Genomic DNA, 24,584 nt, shown 5'->3' with positions numbered 1-24,584 from the left:
CAAATTTTAAGCCTGATTTCCAAGGAAGAAGGATGCACACAGCAATGGGACACATGGATGATGCATTTACTTGTTACTACCACATTCTTTTTTTTTTTTTACTTCAAACAGAATTTTAATTTATTACAATCGAAAATACAAACATATAAAGTATACAGCACATTTAAGCAGAATCAGTTCAATAATCCAAATCAAAACCTCTTCTATCCTTGCAGCCCTGTTTATCTTTGTATTCGCAGCAATTCGAATGGCACACGAGGTTCATTTTTTTTTTTTTACTATTTTATTATTATTACTTTTTAATACTTATTTCCCCAATACATTTTTTTTTTTTTTTACTGTACAGCATGGTGACCCAGTTACACATACATGTACACGTTCTATTTTCACACATTATCATGCTCCATCATAAGTGACTAGACATAGTTCCCAGTGCTACACAGCACCACGTAGTTCTAAATGCAGACACTTTCTAGCAGTCATTCATCATATTATTTATCCCCCCTGCCTGGCTAAGTACTAGGAGCTGGTGACACAGCAGTGATGGAGAAGAGGAGGTCCCAGCCCTTTTTAGAACTTGCTTCATGGTAGTTTTCATTTTTCCACAAATGTACTATATTTTTAACCTCTAAACTGGTTAACTTGCCCTGGTTAAAGAAAAGTTGCTTGTATCTAATGCCCCGAACAAGCATGACGTGTAGCAATTTATAACTCTGCAAATGCCTAAAAGCACAGGTACACGGCAGCACGTCACGTGGATGGCCCTTTGTGGTCTTCTGGTCTTCCACTCCCCCTTCTGAACACTGTGAGGCTTTCAGGACGAAAACTTTATTTTCACACACCCTCACTGCTTTGCTTTTGCACAGACCAGCAAAGACATGGTTCCTATCAACATTACCTCATGGTAATGAGGTAATACATGTACATTTATTTTAGGAGTAGAATTTATTTTCATAACTTTGTAAGTTTTGCCAGCCCTTTTAACATAATCACTAAGGTTTTAAAGGACTACTTAAAAACTTCAAGTACATGTTATTTTGCTTATGGGAGACCAACGTGGTAGTCAAGAAGCTAGGGATTTATGGAAGGGTTAGAATGCCAAGGACCCTACACTGTAAACACTGCACAGAAAAACACACTAAGAAAAGTATACCAAATTATTAGGAGTGGTGATGTTTGGGTGATGGCAGAGGGGCGTCCCTTTAGCTGGAACCCTGGTGCAAGGCAACACTCCTTCCCTGGAGGCAGCCCATATCCAATGGCTGGTTTGGGGAGGGATACAGAGAGCTGGTCCTCTTGCCTCAACGTGGGACAACTGAAGTGCCAGCCACTCCTGTTTCAGAGTTTCCCTTGGGACTCTGCTTTATCACAGTGCACTGTCTTCCTCTGTCCAGTCTTCTTCCCTCTCTCCCTTCCAAGTGCTGATCCTGAGAGCCTCGTCAATAAATCTCTTGCACCTAATCTCCACCTTAAGTTTGTTTCCTGGGGAACTGATCCAAGAAGACCCACCACCAACTCCCAGCTCTGTTTGGGAATCTGAGAAGGCCACCGAGAGCCCTCTGTTATAGAGACATCAACACAGGTGCCAGCCTGCCTACTGCCCTTGATCAACCGTATTTTAAGTGACTCTCCCATAACCCCTGTCACAGTTGACTGGCCCACAGGTGGGCATCTGGGCCAGAAAGGTGAGGTGGCCCAGTTGCATGGCTTCTCTCTATACTTTGGTTTAGGGCAAGGCTTTCCAAACCCTAATCATTCACGTGCCAACTTGCCTCATCTACTCACCACTTATTTCTACTTATTTCTATGTGGATATGATCCATTTTTAGGTAAATACATTTATTTAACAAGCAAACATTTCACCGCTATTAAATATGGAAAACCAACAATGGCAGCCATGAAATTGTGAATGAAGTACTGGCTATAACTTCTAGTATAATTAAAAGAAAATAGCTATTAAAATAAAACATACTTGTCAGCCACTTAAAATCATCTCCTATACCACCACTCAGATGTGCAGAGCACAGTTTGGAAACACTGAACTGGAGAATCCTGGCAGAACTAAAATTGAAAAAATAGAGGTCCTAATAGGATATGTATACCCAGATGATAGAAGTATGCAGAAAAAGCTGGTAACAGAGAGGAGGACGGAGCAGATGAAAGAGGGAGACAAAGATGTCACAGAGGGGGAGGTGGGTTGAGAGAGACAGAGACACAGAAAGAGATGGAGACAGACAGACACAGAAGTGAGTGCGTGAGAGATGTGAGACGTGTGTGAAAGTTAAAGTGAGAGAGAAACAGACATGGAACCAGAAACAGAGACAGAGCCAGAGATAAAGAGGAAGAGAAAGAGGGACACAGAGAGGGGGGACACTCACACAGGCAGAGAGGCAGAGAGCAAGGCAGAGAGACAGATGTCTTGGAACTGCGGGGTCCAGATAGCACCACTTCCAGTCTGAGCTGCGGTCAGCAAGCCCTCTTCCTCCCAGGCTAACCAGGCTGGTCTATGTTCTCTGCAGCCGCAGGAGGGACCAGCTCGCCAGGCTGCCCAGCACAGAGGCTCCCACAGTCCAGGAATGCACTTACCTTGATTTCTACAGGGTCATTCTGGTGGAAGTTGATTGGTGCGACCCCAGGAACATAGAAGGCGCCTGTATCACACGTGAGAGAGAGAAGCAGCAGGGACCACGGGAACCAATCCTGCTTGGAAGAGAGGCAGCAGTTGTAATGGGGAGGAAGTGAACATCCCTCTGGGGCAGGTCAACTCATAGCACCTTCCCATCTGCTTTAACTGACCCAGTCTCACCCCCACTTTGAGAAGCTTGAGGCCCCCTACATGTCCCCAAGAGGGCTATGAGGCACTGATACTGCATTTCCAGAATGAGCCACAAACTGAGTGAAGTAATAACCTAGGGCAAAAGGGCAGATGTAACACAGGAGCATATCTCCCCACTTCTGGACCAATGTTCCTTTAACCATTTCACATCTATCACTCCCCTTCAGGGCTAGCAGGAACTGAAGCTCCACAATGGCCCATTAATTCCCATTTCTTTACACAGCCACAGGCACACTTTGTCAGGAAGCTCCCCTGTGATCAATATATTCTCCTATAAGCCGTCCTAACCCACTGCCTCCCATTCTCTGCCTCCTCAGTCCAGCTACACCAGCCTCCTTGTTGTCTCTTGACAGCAAACCTTTCTCCACCCCTCAGGGCCACCTCCTTTACTGTTCCCTCTGCCAGAATGCCCTTCCCACAGATGCCTGCCTGGCTCATGTCTCACTCCTTATTTCATTCAGGTCTCTCTCAAATGTCACTTTCTCAGAGAAGCCTGCACTGACTAGCCCATCTAAAATGGCATCCTCGGGTTCAACATCACTCATTATTAGAGAAATGCAAATCAAAACCACTATGAGGTAACAGCTGTGGTGTAGGTCAAAGCTGCGGCTCGGATCCTGAGTTGCTGTGGCTGTGGTGTAGGCTGGCAGCTGTAGCTCCGATTAGACCCCTAACCTGGGAACCTCCATATGCTGCAAGTGTGGCCCTAAAAAGCAACAAAACAAAACAACAACTAGGTTAAAAAAGTTTTGAAAAAGTAAAATCTATACAGTAAATAATTCCAACAGCACAAATGGGTATACCATGAAAAATAAATCTTTTTCCCGCTTCAGCTCCCTATAGACAACTTCCAGCTCCAGTTCCTTCAAAAACATTCTGGAGATATTCTATGCGTGTACAAAGGGAAGTGTTTGGTAGTATCGGTTTGCCTTGATACAACAATGACAAACAGGTTTTTATTCTTTCTGTGACAGAAGGCCTACCGACTGTGTCTGGTTACAGCATCTGATTTCCTCTCCATCAGCTGGAAAATTTCCTCCACTTGATCAGTCATCAAAGATTCTAGCTTTCCTTCTTTGCTAGGCCTCACTGGGAAGTCCTTAGATTGTGAGTGCTCTGTGTGGAGAAATAAATCTTGTCCTTTCTTTTCCTATAATTCCTCTCTGTACCCTAATTCTAGCTAACTAAAATGACAGAAAGATAAATCCTGTACTACTGGCATAAACTGTCACCCAAAAGTTCAGTTCCCTTGTAGCTCAGCAGATTAAGGACCCAGCGTTGTCACTGCTGTGATTCAGGTCACTGAAAACAGACAATCCTCATTCATAGATATTATCAACAAACCACAAATCAATTTATCTTAGAGGAAGGGTCAACAAATAAAAAATGGCAAAAGGTTATTTCCATAATAAGCTAGAATCTCTGAATGATACAAGGTGGCAACCAAAAGCAATTCAGAAATTCAGTTTAGGCATTCCCGCTGTGGCACAGTGGAAACAAATAGGACCAGTAACCACGAGGTTGCGGGTTCGATCCCTGGCCTCACTCAGTGGGTTAAGGATCCGGCATTGCTGTGAGCTGTGGTTTAGGTTGCAGACATGGCTCAGATCTCAAGTTGCTGTGGCTGTGGCTGGCAGCTGTAGCTCAGATTCCACCCTAGCCTGGGAACCTCCATGTGCTGTGGGTGTGGCTCAAAAAAGAAAAAAAAGAAAAGAAAAAAAAAGGACATTTACTTTAGAATGAATGACTACACTAAGATGATACTGGTAGGGTTTTTTGTTTGTTTGTTTGTTTATTTATTTTTAGGGCCGAACCTGCAGCATATCACTGCATTACGGGAACTCCCTATGTAGTCATTATATTTCTTTTTTTTTTTTTTTGTCTTTTGGCTTTTCTAGGGCCACTCCTGCAGCCTGTTCCTAGGCTAGGGGTCTAATCGGAGCTGTAGCCGCCGGCCTATACCAGAGCCACAGCAAGGCAGATCCGAGCCATGTCTGTGACCTACACCACAGCTCACAGCAGCGCTGGATCCTTAACCTACTGAGTGAGGCCAGGGATCGAACCTGCAACCTCATGGTTCTAGTTGGATTTGTTAACCACTGAGCCATGACAGGAACTCCTTTTTTTTTTTTTCTTGGCCATGGCTACAGCATGTGGAAACTCCCAAGCCAGGGGTCAAACCCAAGGCACAGCTGTAACCAGAGCAACAGTGGTGATGTTGCCAGATCCTTAACCTGCTGGACCACGAGGGAACTCCAAAAATGGTGATATATTTCTTGAGTGGGACTATTCAAGCTCCAGGCTTAAGTAGAAAAAGAAGGGGATAGATTTGGCCCTCTTTTTCAAGTTATGTTTGAGAAAATGAGGCAATGTTTTCCTTTTTGGTATATCTGTATCTTCCAGTTTTTCTTAAGGAAGTATACATATTTATACCACTTAAGAAATATAAAAAAAGCAGTTCCCATCATGGCGCAGTGGTTAACGAATCTGACTAGGAACCATGAGGTTGTAGGTTCGATCTCTGGCCTCCCTCAGTGGGTTAAGGATCCAGCGTTGCCATGAACTGTGGCGTAGCTCAGACACGACTTGGATCTCATGTTGCTGTGTCTCTGGTGTAGGCTGGTGGCTACAGCTCTGATTAGACCCCTAGCCTGGGAACCTCCATATGTCATGGGAGCAGCCCTAGAAAAGGCAAAAAGACTCCCCCCAAAAAAAGAAAAGAAATATAAAAAAATAAATTAGGCAAAAGAAAGCATCATTGTTCTGAACACCTAGATTAGAGCAATTCTAGCTTGATATGGAAGGAACTCCACCCGCTGGCCTCAAGATGCCCTTCCATCAGCACATTCCAGCTTTTCTTTCTAAGTCTTCAGGAAGACCCTAAGTTTGTCCCTGCCCTTGGTGAGCAGATTCGCTCAGGTGAATCTGCCTTCAAGTCTTTTCTCAGGCTGTTTCTGACACTTGCCCTCACCTTATTCAAGTCCTATCTACCCTTGGAGGTCCAGTTGAAGGAATCCCTCAGATCCCCATACGGGGAATTCTTCTCTCCCTTCCTTATTTTTTAAGGCACTCTGTAAATATCTCTATGATGACACTAGAGTCAAAAATTGTAAACTACCCAACTTCTAAATGAACTTTCACATCTATACATGTTCAAAGAGCTGCTTCAGTTATTTGATAAATATTTAAATCTGTACGTGTTTAAGGCCCTACTATAGCACTTTTCATGTTATATTATAGTTTTAAGTATCTGCCATCTCTCCACCTGCACTCGTCAATTGTGTGGCTTTGCTGATGTTGAGTACTCAATAAATCTTTATCAAACAAATTAATAATAGGCATCAAGCAACCTCTGATCTATAAAAATAGAAAACCATTCACATACAGGTTGAATATATGCTTCTCTCTTTTTTTTGTTTTTTTTTTTGGTTTTTTAGGGCTGCACCTGCAGCATATGAAGGATCCCAGGCTAGGGGTCAAATCGGAGCTGCAGCTGCTGTTCTACACCACAGCCGTATCAATGTCAGATCGGAGCCATGTCTGTGACCTACATCACAGATCACAGCAATGCCAGATCCTTAACCCTCATGGATCCTAGTCACATTTGTCTCTGCTGAGCTGCAATGGGAACTCTGAATACTATGGTTCTTAATCTTTGCTATATTCCCCTTGATAAATGTTTTTTTTCCAAATTCCCAAATTTAAGGAGTTCTTGACACCTCCGACCTTTCCACTTAAAACCTAGGACCTAGTTTGAGACTCCCTGAGACATCTATTACCCCATAATAGATACCCTATCTGTACATCGAGGAGAGTGGTGCTTAACCCTGATGCACATTAGAATAATCTGGGAAATAAGTGGATTAAATTCCCGATCAAAGGCATAGAGTGGCTGAATGGATTAAAAAAAAAGATCCAGCAATATGCTGCCTACAAGAGACATACTTAAGATCTAAAGACACACATAAAGTAAAGGATAGAAAATGATATTCCATGTAAATAATAATAACTAAAAGAAAGCAGGAGCAGCTATACTTATATCAGACAAATTAGACTTTTAGTAAAAAACTGTGCCTAGAGACAAAGAAGGTCATTATATAATGACAAAGGGTCAATTCAACAGGAAGATAAAACAATTATAAATATACATGCTCCTAATATCAGAGCACCTAAATATATAAAGCAAATATTGGCAGATCTGAAGGGAGAAATTGAGAGCAACACAATAGTAGTAAGGGGCTTTAATATTTCACAATAACGGATGGAATATCCAGACAGAAAACCAATAAACAGCTGACTTGAACACTATAGGCCAAACATACAGACATACAATAGAGAAGCTTCTACTCAAAAGCAAAAGAATTACACATTCTTCTCAGGTGTACATGAAACATTCTTCAGGACAGAACACATGTTAGTTCACAAAATAAGTCTTAACAACTTTTAAAAGAGTATAATCATTCCATGTATCTTTTCTGACCACAAAGGGATGAAACTAGAAATCAATAACAGAAAATGAGAAAATCTGCAAATACTAAACAACACCCTGTTGGATCAAAAAGGAAATTGGGGAGTTCCCGTCGTGGCGCAGTGGTTAATGAATCCGACTAGGAACCATGAGGTTGTGGGTTCGATCCCTGGCCTTGCTCAGTGGGTTAACGATCCGGCGTTGCCATGAGCTGTGGTGTAGGTCGCAGACATGGCTCGGATCCTGCGTTGCTGTGGCTCTGGTGTAGGCTGGTGGCGACAGCTCCGATTCGACCCCTAGCCTGGGAACTTCCATATGCCGCGGGAGCGGCCCAAGAAAAGGCAAAAAGACCAAAAAAAAAAAAAAAAAAAAAAGGAAATTGAATGATAATTTTAAAGTACCTTAAACAACAAACAAAAAAAGAAAATAGAAAATACCAAAATTTACAGAATGCAACAAAAGCGGTACTAAGAGGGCTGTTTATAGTGATAAATGCCTACCTTAAAAAACAAACAAACAACCTCTGGGGAATTCCTGTTGTGGCTCAGCAGGTTAAGAACCTGAGTAGTATCCATGATGATTCGGTTTGATTCCTGGCCTTGCTCAGTGGGTTAAGGATCCCGTGTTTGCCACAAGCTGCAGTGTGAGTTGCAGATGTGGCTCAAATCCCTTGTTGCTATGGCTGTGGTGCAGGCTGGCAGCTGCAGCTCTGATTCAACCTCTAGCTTGGGAACTTCCAAATGCCACAGGCGCAGCCCTTAAAAAAAGGTGGTGGGGAACCCCAACCAAAATCTGGAGTTCCCTGGTAGCCTAGCAGGTAAGGACTCAGCATTGTCACTGCTGTGGCTAGGGTTTGATCCTTGGCCTGGGAACTTTTGTATGCCATGGGTACAGCCAAAACAAACAAACAAACAAACAAACAAACAAAACCCAAAAAACCCCAAACACCTAACTTTACATCTCAAGGAACTAGAAAAAGAACAAACTAAGCCCAAATTAGCAGAAGTAAGAAAATAGTAAAGATTAGAGTAGAAATAAATGAAAAATAGATTTAAGGGAGTTCCTGTGGTGGCACAGCGGAAACAAATCCGACTAGGAACCATGAGGTTGTGGGTTTGATCCCTGGCCTCACTCAGTGGGTTAAAGATCCGGTGTTGCCATGAGCTGTGGTGTTGGTCACAGACATGGTCAGATCTGGCGTTGCTGTGGCTCTAGCATAGGCTGGTGGCTACAGTTCTCGATCTCTAGTCTGGGAACCTCTCTATGCCACGGGTGTGGCCCTAAAAAAGACAAAAAGACAAAAAGACAAAAAAAAAAAAAACAAAAAAAAAAACAAAAAAACCCCCAACATTTAAAAACAAGAAAAAATAATAGAACTGTGTTGGTTTTTGAAAAGATGAAATTGACAAACACTTAGCAATGCCAAAGAGAAAAAGAAAAACTCAAATCAGAAATGAAAGAGAAGACATTATAAAAGACGTCTAAGAAATAAAAAAGGATCATAAGGATCTACTGTGAACAATTATAGGTCAACAAACTGAATAAAGAACAGGAGATTGAATGGGCGATCAAAAACCTCCCAACAAAGAAAAGTCCAAGACCAGACAGTTTGAATGGCAAATTCTAACCAATATTCATAAAAGAGTTAATACCAATCCTTAAACTCTTCCAAAAATACAAGAGGGAACCCTTCCAAACTCATTTTATTTATTTATTTTTAAAGTAGAATATGTATTTATTTTCATCTTTTTAGGGCAGCACCCAGAGCACATGGAAGTTCCCAGGCTAGGGGTCAAATTAGACCTGTTGCCGCTGGCCTAGACCACAGCTATAGCAACACAAGGTCTGAGCACTATCTGCAACCTATACCATAGCTCACAGCAACACCGGATCCTTAACCCACTCATTGAGGCCAGGGTTTGAACCTGTATCCTCATGGATACTAGTCAGATTCTTCCTGCTGGGCCGTGATGGGAACTCCCCAAACTCATTTTATGAGGCCAGCATCACCCTGATACCAAATGAAAACTATTTGTTAATATTCTTGATGAACACAGATACAAAAATCCTCAATAAAATACCAGCAAATTGAATTTAACATCTCACTAGAAGAAGCATACACCAAGATCAAATGAGATTTATCCCTGTGATACAAAGGTGGTCAGCATTTGCAAATCAATCAATGTAATAAACTGTACTAACAAGATGAAAGAAAAAACCCCAGGAGCTCCTGGTTGCGGCTCCATGGTTAATGAACCCAACTAGCATCCATGAGGATGGGGGGTTCGATTCTTGGCCTTGCTCGGTGGGTTAAAGGTCCAGCATTGCCATGAGCTGTGGTACAGGTCACAGACATGGCTCCAATCCTGCACTGCTGAAGCTGTGCAGCAGGTTGGTGGCTGCAGCTCCAATATGACCCCTAGCCTGGGAACCTCCATATGCCTCAGGTGCAATCCTAAAAAAAAAGTACCAAAAAAAAAAAAAGGAAAAACCCATATAATCATTTCAATAGACACAGAAAAGGCATCCATTTGTGATTTAAATTCTCAAAAAGAGTAAGTATAAAAGGAGCTTCTCTCAATAAAATAAAGGCCATACACGAAAAGCCCACACTTAACATCATTATTTCTTGCTAATCAAAAATATACATGTTCTAAATTTCTCCTAAGAAGCCAGACACTGACAGGTGATTTGAAGCCAGGGCAGAGGATTACAATCTCCTGTGTTTAGCAAGCCAATGAAATCTAAAAAGTTACTCCAGTTCTTTTGAAACAGTATCCTCCAATCTTAGCAGAGAGACACAGCCCTGGGGGACTCAAGGGCTCTGTGACAGCCCAGGTTGCAGAGGAATGAAAAGCAAAACCTGAAAGCACCAAATCCTAGCCGCTGGACCACCAGGGAGCTAGAGAAAGACTTCAATATACTTCTGTTCCAAAGTCTCAAACCAGTGGAACAAGTACTCAAACCAAACAAACAAAAAGACGTAACAATGAGAAAAACACTCACTCTGGCAGAAAACAAACAAAAAAAAAGAAGCAGCCAGAGTCACTGAGCAGCTAAAGGTAAGTGCAAGGTACTATAGCACACAATAGTCCTTTTCTTCCACTTACCAAGTGCCTGCTTTGTGCTAAGCACTTTACAAACACTGACTTCCGCCAGTCTCACAACTACAACTACCCGGAGATTTCTATCAATCTTCCCAATGACTGCCAGTAAACCTGAGACCCAGAGATTTCATAACTTGCTCAAGATCAGAATGTAGAGAATCAGGGATGCTTTTTTCAGGCAGGTGAGATGCATTAAATGATGACGCTCATGAAATGATGATACAGATAACAACGGCAGTTAACATTTACTGGATACTGATTATGTGTCAGGCACAGTTCTAGGTTCTTTTCATGCAATAACCCAATTAATTTTCACAACAGTCCTATGAGGTAGAGACTCTTACTATTCTAATTTCAGAGGAAACTGAGGCTCAGGGAGGCGACATAACACTGGATGAGTCAGGATTTATATCTAAGCTGTGTGCCCAAGGCCCAAGATCTAACAAGTACAGAAATTAGCTCACTATCTTGAGCACCTACTATATGCTGGGCAGTGTGCTAGCCCCACAGAATACATACCTGCGAGGAGCTTTCAGCCAGTTGGGGGACAGAGACAAGTCATGAGCCAATGGCAATACCAGGTCCCAGATGCTATAGAGGTCCTAGTCTCTTATCCTATCAGTTAAGAAGCTAAGGAGTACACAGAAGCAGCAACAAGCCCAGTCACGGAGGGATAGGTTGCAGATTTAAGAACTCAAGTCCACTCCAAGGCTTGAAGGGAAAGGTGAGGGAAGGCACAAATGTTCCAGAAAGAGCAAAATAGGAGTTCCTGTCATGGCTCAGCAGAAACGAATCTGACTAGTATCCATGAGGACACAGGTTCGATCTCTGGCCTTGCTCAGCAGGTTAAGGATCTGGTGTTGCCATGAGCTGTGGTATAGGTCACAGATGCGGCTTGAATCCCTTGTTGCTGTGGCTGTGGCGTAGGCCAGCGGCCACAGCTCCGATTCGTTTCCAGCTAGCCTGGGAACCTCCATATGCAGCAAGTTTGGCCCTAAAAAGACCAGGAAAAAAAAAAAAAGCACTGCTGGGAAAACTGGACGGCTACATTTAAACAAAAATTTTTACAATCTTTTTACATTTAAATAAAACATTTTTTTAAAAGCATGTATCAAAGACATCACACAAAAAGGAAACTTTTCCTCAGGACCAGAGATGGAAAAATCCTTAACAAAATATTAGCAAACTGAATCCAGCAACATATAAAAAGGTATACATACACATCATAGCCCAGAAACACAAGGGTGGCTTAATATCTGAAAATCAAATAATGTAATGCATCATATAAAGAGAATAAAGAACAAAAACCACACAATCATTACAATTGATGCAGAAAATGAACTTGACAAAATTCAACACATGTTCATGACAAAAACTCTCAACAAACTAGGGATAAAAAAAAAGAACTTCCTCAATCAGATAAACAGCAGCTTTGAAAAACCCACAGCCAACATCATACTTGGTGATGAAAGACGGAGGAACAAGGCAAGATGAGGAACAAGGCAAGGATGTTCACTTTTGCCATTTCTATTCAACATTGTGCTATAAATGGAAACTGTGTACTAAAGCTAATAGTTAATCAATTAAAGCCATCCAGATTGAAAAGAAAGAAGTGAAATTGCTTTTATTTGCCAATCACCTATCTTCTACCTAGAAAATTCTAAAAGCCACAAAACAACAATTAGAACTAATAAACAAGTTGAGCAAGATCACAGACTACAAGATCAATATATAAAAATTAATTGTATTTTTTACATACCAGTCAAAAATAAAATTAAGAAAAACTGTTCCAGGAGTTCCCTGAGTTCAGTGGGTTAAAAATCTGATGTTGTCACTGCTGCGGCTCAGGTTGCTGCTGTGGCATAGGTATGATCCCTGGCCCAGGAACTTCTGCATGTCACGGGTGTGGCCAGAAACAAACAAATGAACAAATAAATAAAAGTATTTCACTAAAAAAAAGAAAAGAGGAGTTCCTGTCGTGGCACAGTAGTTAATGAATCTGACTAGGAACCATGAGGTTGCAGGTTCGATCCCTGCCCTTACTCAGTGGGTTAACGATCTGGCATTGCCGTAAGCTGTGGTGTAGGTTGCAGACGAGGCTCGGATCCTGCATTTCTGTGGTTCTGGCGTAGGCTGGTAGCTACAGCTCCAATTAGACCCCCTAGCCTGGGAACCTCCATATGCCGCAGGAGCGGCCCAAGAAATGGCAAAAGACACACACACACAAAAATTAAATTAAATTAAAAAAAATTAAAAAAAGAAAAGAAAATAGTTCCATTTACAGTAGCTTTAAGAAGAATAAAATATTTAGGAATAAATTTTTAAAAAAGACTCATATACTGAAAATTACAAAACACTGCTAAGAGAAATGAAAGAAGATCTAAATAACTGGTGAGACAGTCCATATTCATGGACTGGAAGATTCAATATTGTTAGGGTGGCAATTTCCCCAAGTTGATCTATAGAGGAGGTGCAATTCCTATCAAAATCCTAGCAGGCTTTTTTGTTGAAACTGACAAGTTGACCCTGAAATTTATCTGGAAACACAAAGGATCCAAAACAACTTTTAAAAAGAACAAAACTAGAGGATTTATACTACCCAATTTCTAAGCAATTATAAAGCTAAAATAGTCAAGACGCTGTGGTAAGGATAAGCAATAAAGACCAAGGAACAGAATTAAAAGTCTAGAAATAAATCTTTACAGTTACTTGCAGTACACTGATTTTCAACAAAGTTGCCAAGGCTAGTCAAGAGGGAAAGGATAGTCATTTCAACAAATAGTGCTTGGACAACTGAGTAGCCATATGTAAAAGAAGCCTCAAACCATACACAAAAATTAACTCACAATGGATCACAGACCTAAATAGAAAAGTTAAAATGATAAAAACTTCCAGAAGAAAAGCTAGGAGAGAATCTTTGTGACACTGGGTTAGGCAAAGATGTCTTAGATACATGCCAAAAGCACAACCTATATTTGAAAAATTGATAAACTGGATTTCATAAAAATTTATAACTTTTACACTTCATAAGAGATCATTAAGAAAATGATAAACAGGAGTTCCCGTCGTGGCGCAGTGGTTAACGAATCTGACTAGGAACCATGAGGTTGCGGGTTCGGTCCCTGCCCTTGCTCAGTGGGTTAACGATCCGGCGTTGCCGTGAGCTGTGGTGTAGGTTGCAGACGCGGCTCGGATCCCACATTGCTGTGGCTCTGGCGTGGGCCAGTGGCTACAGCTCCGAAGACCCCTAGCCTGGGAACCTCCATATGCCGCAGGAGCGGCCCAAGAAATAGCAACAACAACAAAAAAGACCAAAAAGAAAAAAAAAAAAGAAAATGATAAACAGGCCACAGACTAGGAGAAAGACCCTTGTAAATCACATATCTGATAGGGGAATTGTATGCAGAATATATAAAGTTTGTCAGTATCTTTAAATAGTTAAACTTACCATACCATCCAGTAATTCTAATCAGGCAATATTACAAAGCTATAGTAATCAAGATAGTATGGTATTGGTACCAAAAGAGACATACAGACTAATGGAAGAGAATAGAGAGCCTAGAAATAAACTCAGACACCTCTGGTCAATTAACCTTTGACAAAGGAGGCATTTGCCCAAGAGAAAAGGAAATATATGTCCATAGAAAGACTTGCACATGAATGTTCCTACAGCTTTGATCACAACAGTCCAAAACTGGGAACAATCCAAATGCCCATCGATTGGTGAATGAATAAACAAAAAATGTAGTAAAGCCATACAACAAAATACTACTTAGTAATAATAAAAAGGAGTGAAGCACCAGTTCATGTTACAACATCTATGAACTTCAAAAACATTATGTTCAGTAGACACCAGATGCAAAAGTCCATATATTGTATAATTTCACTTACATGAAATGCCCAGAAAAGGCAAATCTATAGAGATAGAAAGTAGAACAGTGGTTGGCTGGTTGTAGGAACAGGATTATTGACTCTAAGTGTCAAGACTTTAATTGTAAGGGAAGTTGTTGGGGTGACAGAAATGTCACTTTTTGTCACTGTGAAGATGGTTGTACAAGTCTATACTAAAAATTACTGAACTGTATATTTAAAATGCGTAATTTTATGACGTTAAATGATACCCTCATAAACCTGAAAGGGGAAAAAAAAATCAGCTAGGGGGAGGTATAGATGAAACAAGTCTGGCAATATAATGGTAATTGCTGAACTTGGGTGATGGGTTACAGGGGTTCTTTATACTATTTCTTCTACTTTTATGTATGTTGAAAAAATTTTAAAAACCATACATTTTTTATGTGCATAAAAATACTCTGGAGGACTTTTTTTTTTTTTTTTTTTGGTCTTTTTGCCTCTTCTAGGGCCTCACCCATGGCATATGGAGGTTCCCAGGCTAGGGGTCCAATTGGCGCTGTAGCCACTGGCCTATGCCAGAGCCACAGCAACTCGGGATCCAGGCCGCGTCTGCAACCCACAACACAGCTCACGGCAATGCCGGATCCTTAATCCACTGAGCAAGGCCAGAGATCAAACCGGCAACCTCATGGTTCCTAGTCGGATTCGTTAACCACTGCGCCACGACAGGAATTCCTGGAGGATAATTTTTTTAAAAATCAAAGATTACCCCTAATGAATGGATGGGGAGGGTAGCTAAGTGACTTTATTTCATTTATAGCTTTTATACTTTTTTCATGAAGAGATAATACAGGATTACATATATTCTAAATAAATATATTTGTATTTTAAGAAGGGAAAGGAAATGGGCTGCTTCTGAAAATACTTGGACAAGTTCCCCTAAAGAGGTGCAGAAAATGGGAGCTATAAGGTAAGAATGATGCTGAAGAGATTCTGGAGTCAGGTATGTGGGTAACCAGACCAGATTAGTAATTCATAATCTCAGAGAAGGTTGCAAATCTGAGAATCTAAGAAAAGCTTCAGACCCTGCTCCCAGAAACAAAAACCGCTCCAAAGTGCAGAATCTGACAAATGATTCCAAGAGGATCAAAGGAGTTCATGTGCCCTTGTACTGGATCACATTCCTTTTTTTTTTTTTTTTTTTTTTTTTTTTAAGGCTTCTCCTGCAGCATATGGGGGTTCTCAGGCTAGGGGGTCTAATTGGAGCCACAGCTGCCAGCCTGTACCACAGCAACACTGGAGCTGAGCCGCATCCGTGAACTATACCACAGCTCATGGCAACACCGGATCCTTAACCCACTGAGCAAGGCCAGGGACTGAACCTACAACCTCATGTTCCTAGTCGGATTTGTTTCTGCTGCACCACGATGGGAACTCTCGTTCTAATTTTCTGTAATTATCTGACTTAATCTCCTCTGCAGCCCTGACAGCCTGATAGAGGATATTTGACCTACAGTTCATTTCTGTAAGGAAATTAGGGAGAAGCAAAGTACCTGCTTCTTAGGAAATTCCTTTATACCTACCTTTAATTTTTAATTGACTGTCACAGGAATTCTCATGCAAGGTTCAGTCTGAAAAGCCAATTTAGCAGATATCTGTTGCATGTTCAGAGCCATGAAAGGAGTGGGAGTCCTGAGAGAGGTGAACCAGTGCATTCAACGTTATTTTGCTCTACTTGGTTTCTAAGTCAAGAGACTGCAAAGGCAGCATGTTGAGAAACAAGGTGATGGCAACCTAGAAGCTCTTTGTGCTGTAATCTCTCACGCCATCACTGGCAAAGAGATGGACGACCTGGAAACTCATGAAACTCAAAAGACCTAAGAATCAAGGTCTTGCCCTCCCTATTTTATTTTGGGGCACTGAATACACAGAAAATTTTCTCCCAAACAGCCCAATGAAGGCCTACTAGGACCAATAGGTACCCTTCACCTCCCTAAATTTGCACCACCCAGTTTAAGAGGTATCAACAATTAACTTCTTCCAAAGAAAACAAGGAAGTTTCCCCAGAGAACTGAAAATCATTTCATTCACTCACATTTCTCTGTGGCCCAAAATTAACCTTTTATTTTCTGGAGCCTTCTGCCTGCAGTCTTCTTTCCCATAAACAGCATCACCTAGGATACAGTCTGGCCAATCCGAACAGCCTTCCTGGTTCCTATTCCATGCTTTTCCTGCTGCAAAAGCAGCACCTTCCCTTAACAGCAAGTCAGATTCTTCTTTTTCTTTTTCAAAGATACAGTCACCATTTTAAGATCACTCAATAACTGCTCCCCAGATAAAGGGGGTGAAAAAAAGAACAAAGAAAAATTAAAAGGCTTTGGGGCTTAGTTTGCCAACAGCGAACTGAAATCAATTACCTAATCAGTTCAAGCTCCCTAAGAATTCAACCACACATGAAGGACAGCTAATGACAGCTAATGACCACTTACCAAGCAGCCTCAATGGAGCTAAAGAACTAAGCAAAAAACAAATCAAAACAAAAAAACCAGAACCGGATTAGCCACAGGAGACTCTGAAAATGTAGCCTTTATTTCAGAGCCCATAGACACAGAGTAACTATTGAGCAGAGATACATAAAGATTCAAAACTGTTCTTTAGGGATAAGGGACAGCCTGCAGCAGGCTGGGAAAGTCCAGGTGAAACTAATAACTACCCTCATCAAGCAAGACACCCAGACCCAAACCTAGAGGCCAGAAAGTGCAGAAATAAAACATAAAAAAAAAAAAAAAAAATGCACTGACCTGCCCTCTCCTGCTTAGGTATTTATAAAAGGACTCTCAGTTAGCCCAAGCATTAGGCTTAGGCGGTTCAGCTCCTCTAAAGGCTTCAAGCTTTGGAGTAGGAAAGTTACAGAGAGCTCTCTTTGCACTAGGCATGTTCATCTCATATTTCATTTAGTCATTACAACAATCCTTTGAGGAGAGTATCATCCTCATTTTAAACATAGGGAAACTGGTAAAGAGGAAAAAGTTCTGAAGATGGAGGATGGTGATGGTGGCAAAATAATGTGAATGTACTTAATGCCACCGTACACTTAAAATAGTTTAAATAATAAATTTTATATCTATTTTATCTCACACAATTTAAGTAACAGGTTAAAGAAGTAATAGTTTGCCCAAAGTAATAAAACCAATCAGAGTGTCAGATTCTAGCCTGAGTCCTTAGACAAAAACCTTAGTTTCTTCATCTGTAAAATGGGCTTTTGTAAGAATTAGATGGAATAATGGATGGGTATACGGTTTATCAACTGAAATGTATCTTATGAACAGAAATTTTCCCCTCGAGGTTAGGTAACAGAGGGAATCACCACAAACCCTTAATATTGCTTTTGAATCAGAAAGTCAAGCTAGGAAAAAGTTTACAGAGAGACCACCTAATTCAGGGGTTGCAAATTCAGTCACCTAGCAGGGCCACGCAAGTTACCTAAATGGTGAAGCTGCGAAGGAATAAGATAAGAGGGAGTGAAAGAAAGTGACAAACTGGGCCCTGCATGGGGAATTTGGGACCAAATTTTCAAGAGAAAATGAAAATCTACACTTTTTTTTTGTAATGTGAAATCTCCCAATTATTAAACATTGGCAACTAACTAGAAAAAAATGTAAAGTTCTTTGCCTGCCAACCTGTCCACAACCCAAATCAAGTCCATGTGAAGATGTGGTCCATAAACTGTCAGCTTATAGCATCTGAGCTACTTCACTGGAAATTGAGGGCCCAAAGATGTTAAGTGACTTCACCAAGGTACCCAGACTTCCTCTGGAACTGGCTTAAGAACTCAGCTCCAGGGAGTTCCCCTGGTGGCTCAGCTGTAACAAAGCTGACTAATATTCATGAGGATGTGGGTTTGATCCCTGGCCTTGCTCAGTGGGCTAAATATCCAGCATTGCTGTGAGCTGTGTAGGTTGCAAACGCAACTCAGATCCCGAATTGCTATGGCTGTGGTGTAGACCAGCAGCTGCAGCTCTGGTTTGACCCCTAGCCTGGGAACCTCCATATGCTGCACATACAGCCCTAAGAAAAACAAAAACAAACAAACAAAAACCAAAAAAAACCCCACAACAACCAAAAAAAAGAATTCAGCTCCAATTTGTGATTTGATTTTGTTTCTTAAGAACTGCTGCTAATATTTAGCATACCCTCTGAATATAAAACCTTTGGATTTCAAACCCTGTGAGGTCTGTCAGAGTAATGCTTGGGCATAGGTGAGAAATCATGGTAGGGGGCAGAGAAAGACGCAATGAAGAGAAATGAGATGAACAGAGAAGTCCTGGGTGTCCCCAGCCATGAGATACCAGTGTCAGCATAATGGTTCAGGGATCAAAGTGTTTGGGGTGGTAGGTGGCTTCTACTATTTGTCTGTGGCCAGATGGCCCTGTTCATCCTGGGTCCTTCCCACCTTCTTGCCAGTGCCCAGAGATCAAAACCCAACTTTCTCCAACATTCTATGACCTGCTTCTCTACTGCTGAGATCAAAGGGGAACTTTTGTCCAAGTTGTAAAAGAGAAACCAAGAGGCAATTTAATGCCATCTCTGCCTTGTCTGGGCTTCCCGAGGGGATTAAGGATACTCCTTTAAAGGGATTCCTCAGAGAAACACATTTGTACCAAGGCCTGGTGCTCGTACTTCAACTCCAAGGACACAGTGGCTCCTGTAGAATACGTGCCAGGTGGAACAACTCGAGAGGCCAGACAACACAACCAACAGCCAGTAGCTTGGAAAGACCACAGGGACAATGACCATGAAAAATACCCAAATCTGATTTTATAGGCATATTAGAAAAAAGTCACATTAAAGTATTCTAAACCACAAAATTATCAACATGGAATTTAGAAATCCTCAAGTCTAAATCTTAAGTTCACATATGATATACATGGAAACAGACCAACAAAGTCAAAGGCCCAGGCCATATGGTGGATCAGTGGAAGTGTTGGAACTAAGCCCTAGCTGCTGACTCCTGCTCCAGTGCTCCTTCCTCAATGGGCCGAAGCCCATGCACATGTGAGGCCCACCAGGACTGGTGGCAGAGTCCAGGCCTCCTACCTCCCATTCCAGGCCTCTATCATCCTGATTCCACTACTGAAAGCGGTTCCTATGTTTCTGCCTGGGGTGGGGCGGGGGTTGCTGGCTAGCACTGCTTCCAACTGCTCAAAGGAAACTTGAGGTCATTCAGGCTATTCTCCTGCGTCTGGACTGGATCAAATCCAAGCAACCTCAAAGCAGTGAGAACTGACCCAGCAATTTCACTCCCAGGTATATACTCAAGAACTGAGAACATATGTTCATGCAAAAACAATGTACACAAAATGTTCATAGCAACATTATTTGTAACAGCCAAAAAGTGGGAAAAAAATCCTGAAGTTCATCAATTAATGAAAGGATAAACAAAATGAGGTCTATCCATACAACGGAATATTACTTGACCATAAAGAGGAATGAAGTACTACTACAGGATGGATGAACTTTGAAAACATTATGCCATGCAAAAAAAGGCAGACACAAAACACCACATGTTATATGATTTCATTTACATTAAATGTCTAGAACAGAAAAATCTATAGACAGAGAGTAAATTAGTGGCCGCCAGGGACTGGGGGAAGGGGGATGGGGAAGTGACTGCTAATGGGTTTCTTTTTAGGGTGATGAAAATGTTCTGGAAGGAGGCAGATAGTGGTGAAGGTTGCACAACTTTGTGAATATACTAAAAACCACTGAACTGTAAACTTTAAAAGGGTGAATTTTATGGTATATGAATTATAATCCAAAAAAAGGGGGAAAAGGATAAAACCGCAAACTGTACAAACAATGAAGTATATGTGAGAAAAGTACACAGAGTTTTATTCACCAAATGGAGGTTTCTAGACTCCTGAGATGCCTACAAATGTACTCAATGGACATTTCCTGAGTTCCAAAAAAATAATATTCCCCCAAATCATATTCCATATGCTCAACAGTTCCATAATGAGTGGAGTTCCTGTTGTGGCTCAGCAGAAACGAACTCGACTAGTATCCGTGAGGATGAGGGTTCAAACCCTGGCCTCACTCAGCAGGTTAAGGATCTGGCATTGCCATGAGCTGTGGTGTAGGTCACAGATGTGGTGTTGCTGTGCTGTGGGGTAGGCCGGTGGCTGCAGCTCTGATTCCACTCCTAGCCTGGGAACTTCCAAATGCCACAGCAGTGTGATCCTTAAAAAAAAAAAAAAAAAAAAGGAGTGAGCCATGAGCCTGCTTCCCACCTCAGACCCAGCTCGATTGACTCGGTATCCTGTAACTTTAGAGAGTCATCTAATTCCAGGGCAGGAGGAAGGCAGGAAAACTGGAGAGAACTTCAGTTTACAATAGCCATCTACTCCTAGGCCGGGGGAAGTCTCCCCCTGCAGGTTCAGGAAACACCTATTGTGCTAACATAGACCAGGGTGGGGTGGCAGCCCCTGGGGAAGAAGAGTCAATCACTAAGGAAACAGAGGGAGGGAAAAATCCATCAACACCACTTGAAACTTGAACCTACAACCCTAACTTTCAAAACAACCCCAACATGTTCCCACGGCCACCTAACCTATTAGCTCAGTTCCTCTTTGGTCCTACAACTTGCCTCAGAAACCCAGACACCCCAAAGCAGATCCACACACTTTCATCTCCAACGGTCAGGAAATAATCTCTGTGTATAAGCTGTTACGACTTCCGTGTAATAAAGTGCTAAACACAGACCAAACTCAAGTCTATCTGCCCACTCTGCCTGTCACACATATCCGCCTGTAATAAACTTGCTTCCACACCTTCTCACTATTGCATCAAATACGAAGTTTCTCACGGACACTCTTTAAACTGGCCTCTGTGGGTCACTGTATACATTACATCCTGTTTCTTGAAATGAGTTACGGTATTCACCATGAAAGCACAGGTGCTTCCAGGTGACAAACACTAAATCACTGTGCTTTCCACTCTGTGCTTAGAATAAGATTCAAACTCCTTTCCATGGTTTCTCTGCAGGCTGAGAATAAGCTAGCTCCCTTCATGGAATGTTCTGGAGAAGCTGGGATGGAGAAGCACCTGAATAGAAGTCTTTGAAAACGCAGTCCACAAACTGTGGACTATAGCAAATACAGGCATGCTTCTAGAAACACTGCTCCTCCTGCCTCTTTCCAATTCTGTCTCCTATCACCCTCTGGCCCCCACCCCCAACCCCACCCCCACCATGTTTCAGCCACTCTAGCCTTCTGTGTTCCTCAAACTTACACTTTTCCAGTTTTTTTTTTCCTTTTTCTTTTTAGGGCTGCACCAATGGCATATGTAAGTTTCCAGGCTAGGGGCTGAATCGGAGCTGTAACTGCCAGTCTACACCACAGCCACAGCCACACCAGATCCTTAATCCACTGAGCAAGGCCAGGGATGGAACCCGTGCCCTCACGGTTACTAGTCAGATTGGTGTTTCAACTGTGCCACAACGGGAACTCCCCCCTTCCCCCCTTGGTCCTTGACACTTGCCATCTCCTTTGCCTGGAACACTCTTTGCAATGCTGGTTTCTTGTCAATCAGCTCTCAACTCATGTCACTTTCTCTGAGAAGAGAACTCTAACCACTTAATCCAAAGCAGTTGCATCACCTTGTCACCCCCAATCACCATCACTTCACTTTGCTGTCTTCATAGCACTTACCACTATCTGACATTACCTTGCTGGTTTATTTGTTTAGTTACTCACTGACTGTCTGCAGACTAGAAAAGCTCAAGGGTAGGGACCTTGACCCTCTAATTTACCAGTACATCCCTAGGTCTTGGCACAGAGCAGGCACTCAAATATTTGTTGATTAAATAAACGAGTACCAGAAATACGTATCGCTAACTTATTACCTCTTAAAAACTTTTGAACAGGGCAAGAATTTCCCAGTGCAATGCTGTAAATGTCACTTTATTGAACTTTTTCCCTATGGCAAAAGAGGGTGTGACTTTCCTGTTAAGTTCTTACACCATCCTTGTCCAGAATGTGGTCCAGGAAAAAAAATGGGTTTCAACATGCCACTTTTGGGGTCTTTCCCCACTGTGATAACAGACTGAAGTCTAAAACCACAGCAAGGCTATTAAGTCTTCTGGCTGACCCCTGAGGTTCTAAATAATGAATCCCTCATTAAATAAAAAAAAGATAATTTATCAGTTGGTTAGCTGGAGGGGAACTTGTTATCAGCTGATAACCTACACCTGTTTGGAGAAAATCAAACCAAAGAATTAAAAAAGAATTTTCCTTTGCTAAAGTCAAATGTCCTTTGCAAGCACTCACAGGATGAAATTACCTGCTGAGGAAGCAACATACAGGCACACCTAGAAAACTAGTTTGGACTAAGTGACTTCAGTTTTGGTTCTGGTTTCTTTCCTTCTTTTTTTTTTTTTTTTTTTTTTTGCTTTTTTAGGGCCACACTTGCGGCATATGGAAGTTCCCAGGCTAGGGGTCAAATCGGAGCTGCAGCTACCGGCCTACACCACAGCAACTCAGGAGCTGAGCCAAGTCTGCGACCGGATCCCTGACCCACTGAGCAAGGCCAGGGATCGAACCCGCATCCTGATGGATACTAGTCAGATTCGTTTCCACTGTGCCATAATGGGAACTCCCTAGTTCTGGTTTCTTGACAAACAGAACATCAGCCGAGTTTCTGTAAGGAGACTGGGCTAGTCCTTCATAGATCTACTTCCAGCGTTCTGCACCAGGAGCCAGCAAGTCCTGACCCACTTTCCTTGTACAGCTTGTCCATACACCCTTATCCTCACACAGGCTTCATCCTAATGAGCTGTGTGGCCCTGTAGGAGCATAGGTAGGTGATGGAGCCACGCGGGGCTGGTATAGTGCTTTTCAAAACAAAATTACAGACCATCATAATCACTGGAGTCTTATAAAAGTGCAGATTCCTGGGCATCACCTAGCCTTACGAATTAGAATCTTTGGAAACTGCATTTTTAACAAGTCTCCCCCATCACCCCTCCCCCCCCCGCCGCCCAGTCTTACGCACAGTAAAGTTGAGAACCAGTGGGATAAAAGCTCCCCAGGAGAGAGGCAGGGAGTTGAGAAAAGGCAGGATAAATGATTAGGGATGGATGTGGGGATGGAGAATGCATGGGGGGCGGGTAAAAGCATGCTTCGGGGCACTGGCAGGCGTTACAGGTGCGCGGTGGGAACAGTCGAGGGTAGTAGTGAGGACATGGCTTGGGCTGGGAGGCTGGACAGAAGTGAGGTCGCATCCGCGTACTAGTCAGGATAGTGGAGAGGCGGAGTGGCGGAGAGAGCGGGGTTTGGACGTGAGAAGGAGCGAAGGTGGAAATAATGGGGGGCTCTTCAGAAGGGACAGGGCTGGGATGTGAAAATTGGAAAGTGGAGGTCATAATGGAAGGGACCAAAGTCAGAATAAGAACTGGCGGAGGGTGCAGCCAAGACCTTTCCTCCGACCCTGTGCCTCCCCCAAAACTTCGGGCCTTGACAGGCCTGAGTGCAGGGCAAAGGCCGGGGCAAGGGGCGGAGTTTATGGATAAACGAGTCCAATCAGGAATGTCTCTCAGGCCTGAGCTAGGGGTCGTGGAGATGGATCAGACCAGGAATAGGACACCAGAGGGTCCTGGGATCCCCGGAGGGCCCCGCTCCTTCTCCGGCTCCCAGAGTCTCCTTCACTCACCATCCCCGCCGCCATCTTGGATCCACGTGTCGCCGTAATGACGTCAGCGGAAGTGGTGTTTCCTTGGTTACGGAGTTGAACTCCTTGAGGTGCTGCCTGGCTTCAGTCGCTCCTGTGGTCACGGTGAGTGGAGGCACGAAGGAGGCTTAGTTCCTGATCGGTAGCCTGGTCTGGGCAATCAGGTCGCTGATTAGGTGAAAAGAGAGGATGGTGTAACTATGGGGACCATATTAACTTCTGGCAGAACCTGCTCCTCCCCCTCCTGCCACTGCATTGTGGGTAATGGCGGTGTGCGTAAACGCGCTTGTTCTGTGGGCTCCATCTTTACTATTGGCAGGGAGACCCTTTGCCAGGGTTACCTGAGGTTCCCCACTGGGTCGGTACCAGGGCTCTATTAACCGAATAATTTGTAATTATGTTTTTAATTATTTGCTTGAATATTCTATATCCTCTCCAATAGATTATAATCCCTCTGTGGGTAAGATGCTGTCTTTAACCTCACTGCCTCATTCGTATCTGTGAAATGGAGAGGGGATTATTATAATACCTTCATTATAGACTTACGGTAAGGATCCAGTGACATAATGTTATGTAGTATTATTCAATAACTAAT

At 42.6% G+C, this 24,584-nt stretch overlaps 1 protein-coding gene across 2 annotated transcripts in view; it reads right to left on the bottom strand.

Moving 5' to 3' along the window:
* Positions 1-24,215, bottom strand: part of TM9SF4 (transmembrane 9 superfamily member 4) — a 57,257-nt gene extending 33,042 nt beyond the window's left edge. The window contains exons 1-2 of one of the 2 annotated variants that reach the window (XM_005672825.3): positions 23,972-24,215; positions 2,587-2,700 (exon numbers count right to left, since the gene is read on the bottom strand). In XM_005672825.3, coding sequence (XP_005672882.2) covers positions 2,587-2,700; positions 23,972-23,986 — 129 coding nt within the window. In that variant the 5' untranslated portion in view covers positions 23,987-24,215. The remainder of the gene's footprint in view (positions 1-2,586; positions 2,701-23,971) is intronic. The other variant, XM_021078141.1, reaches the window with a different exon arrangement.

The sequence above is a fragment of the Sus scrofa genome, chromosome 17, assembly GCF_000003025.6.
Source record: "Sus scrofa isolate TJ Tabasco breed Duroc chromosome 17, Sscrofa11.1, whole genome shotgun sequence".
Taxonomy (NCBI): domain Eukaryota; kingdom Metazoa; phylum Chordata; class Mammalia; order Artiodactyla; family Suidae; genus Sus; species Sus scrofa.
The sequence above is the reverse complement of the archived record's forward strand: the minus strand, read 5'-3'. Positions and strand labels throughout refer to the sequence as shown.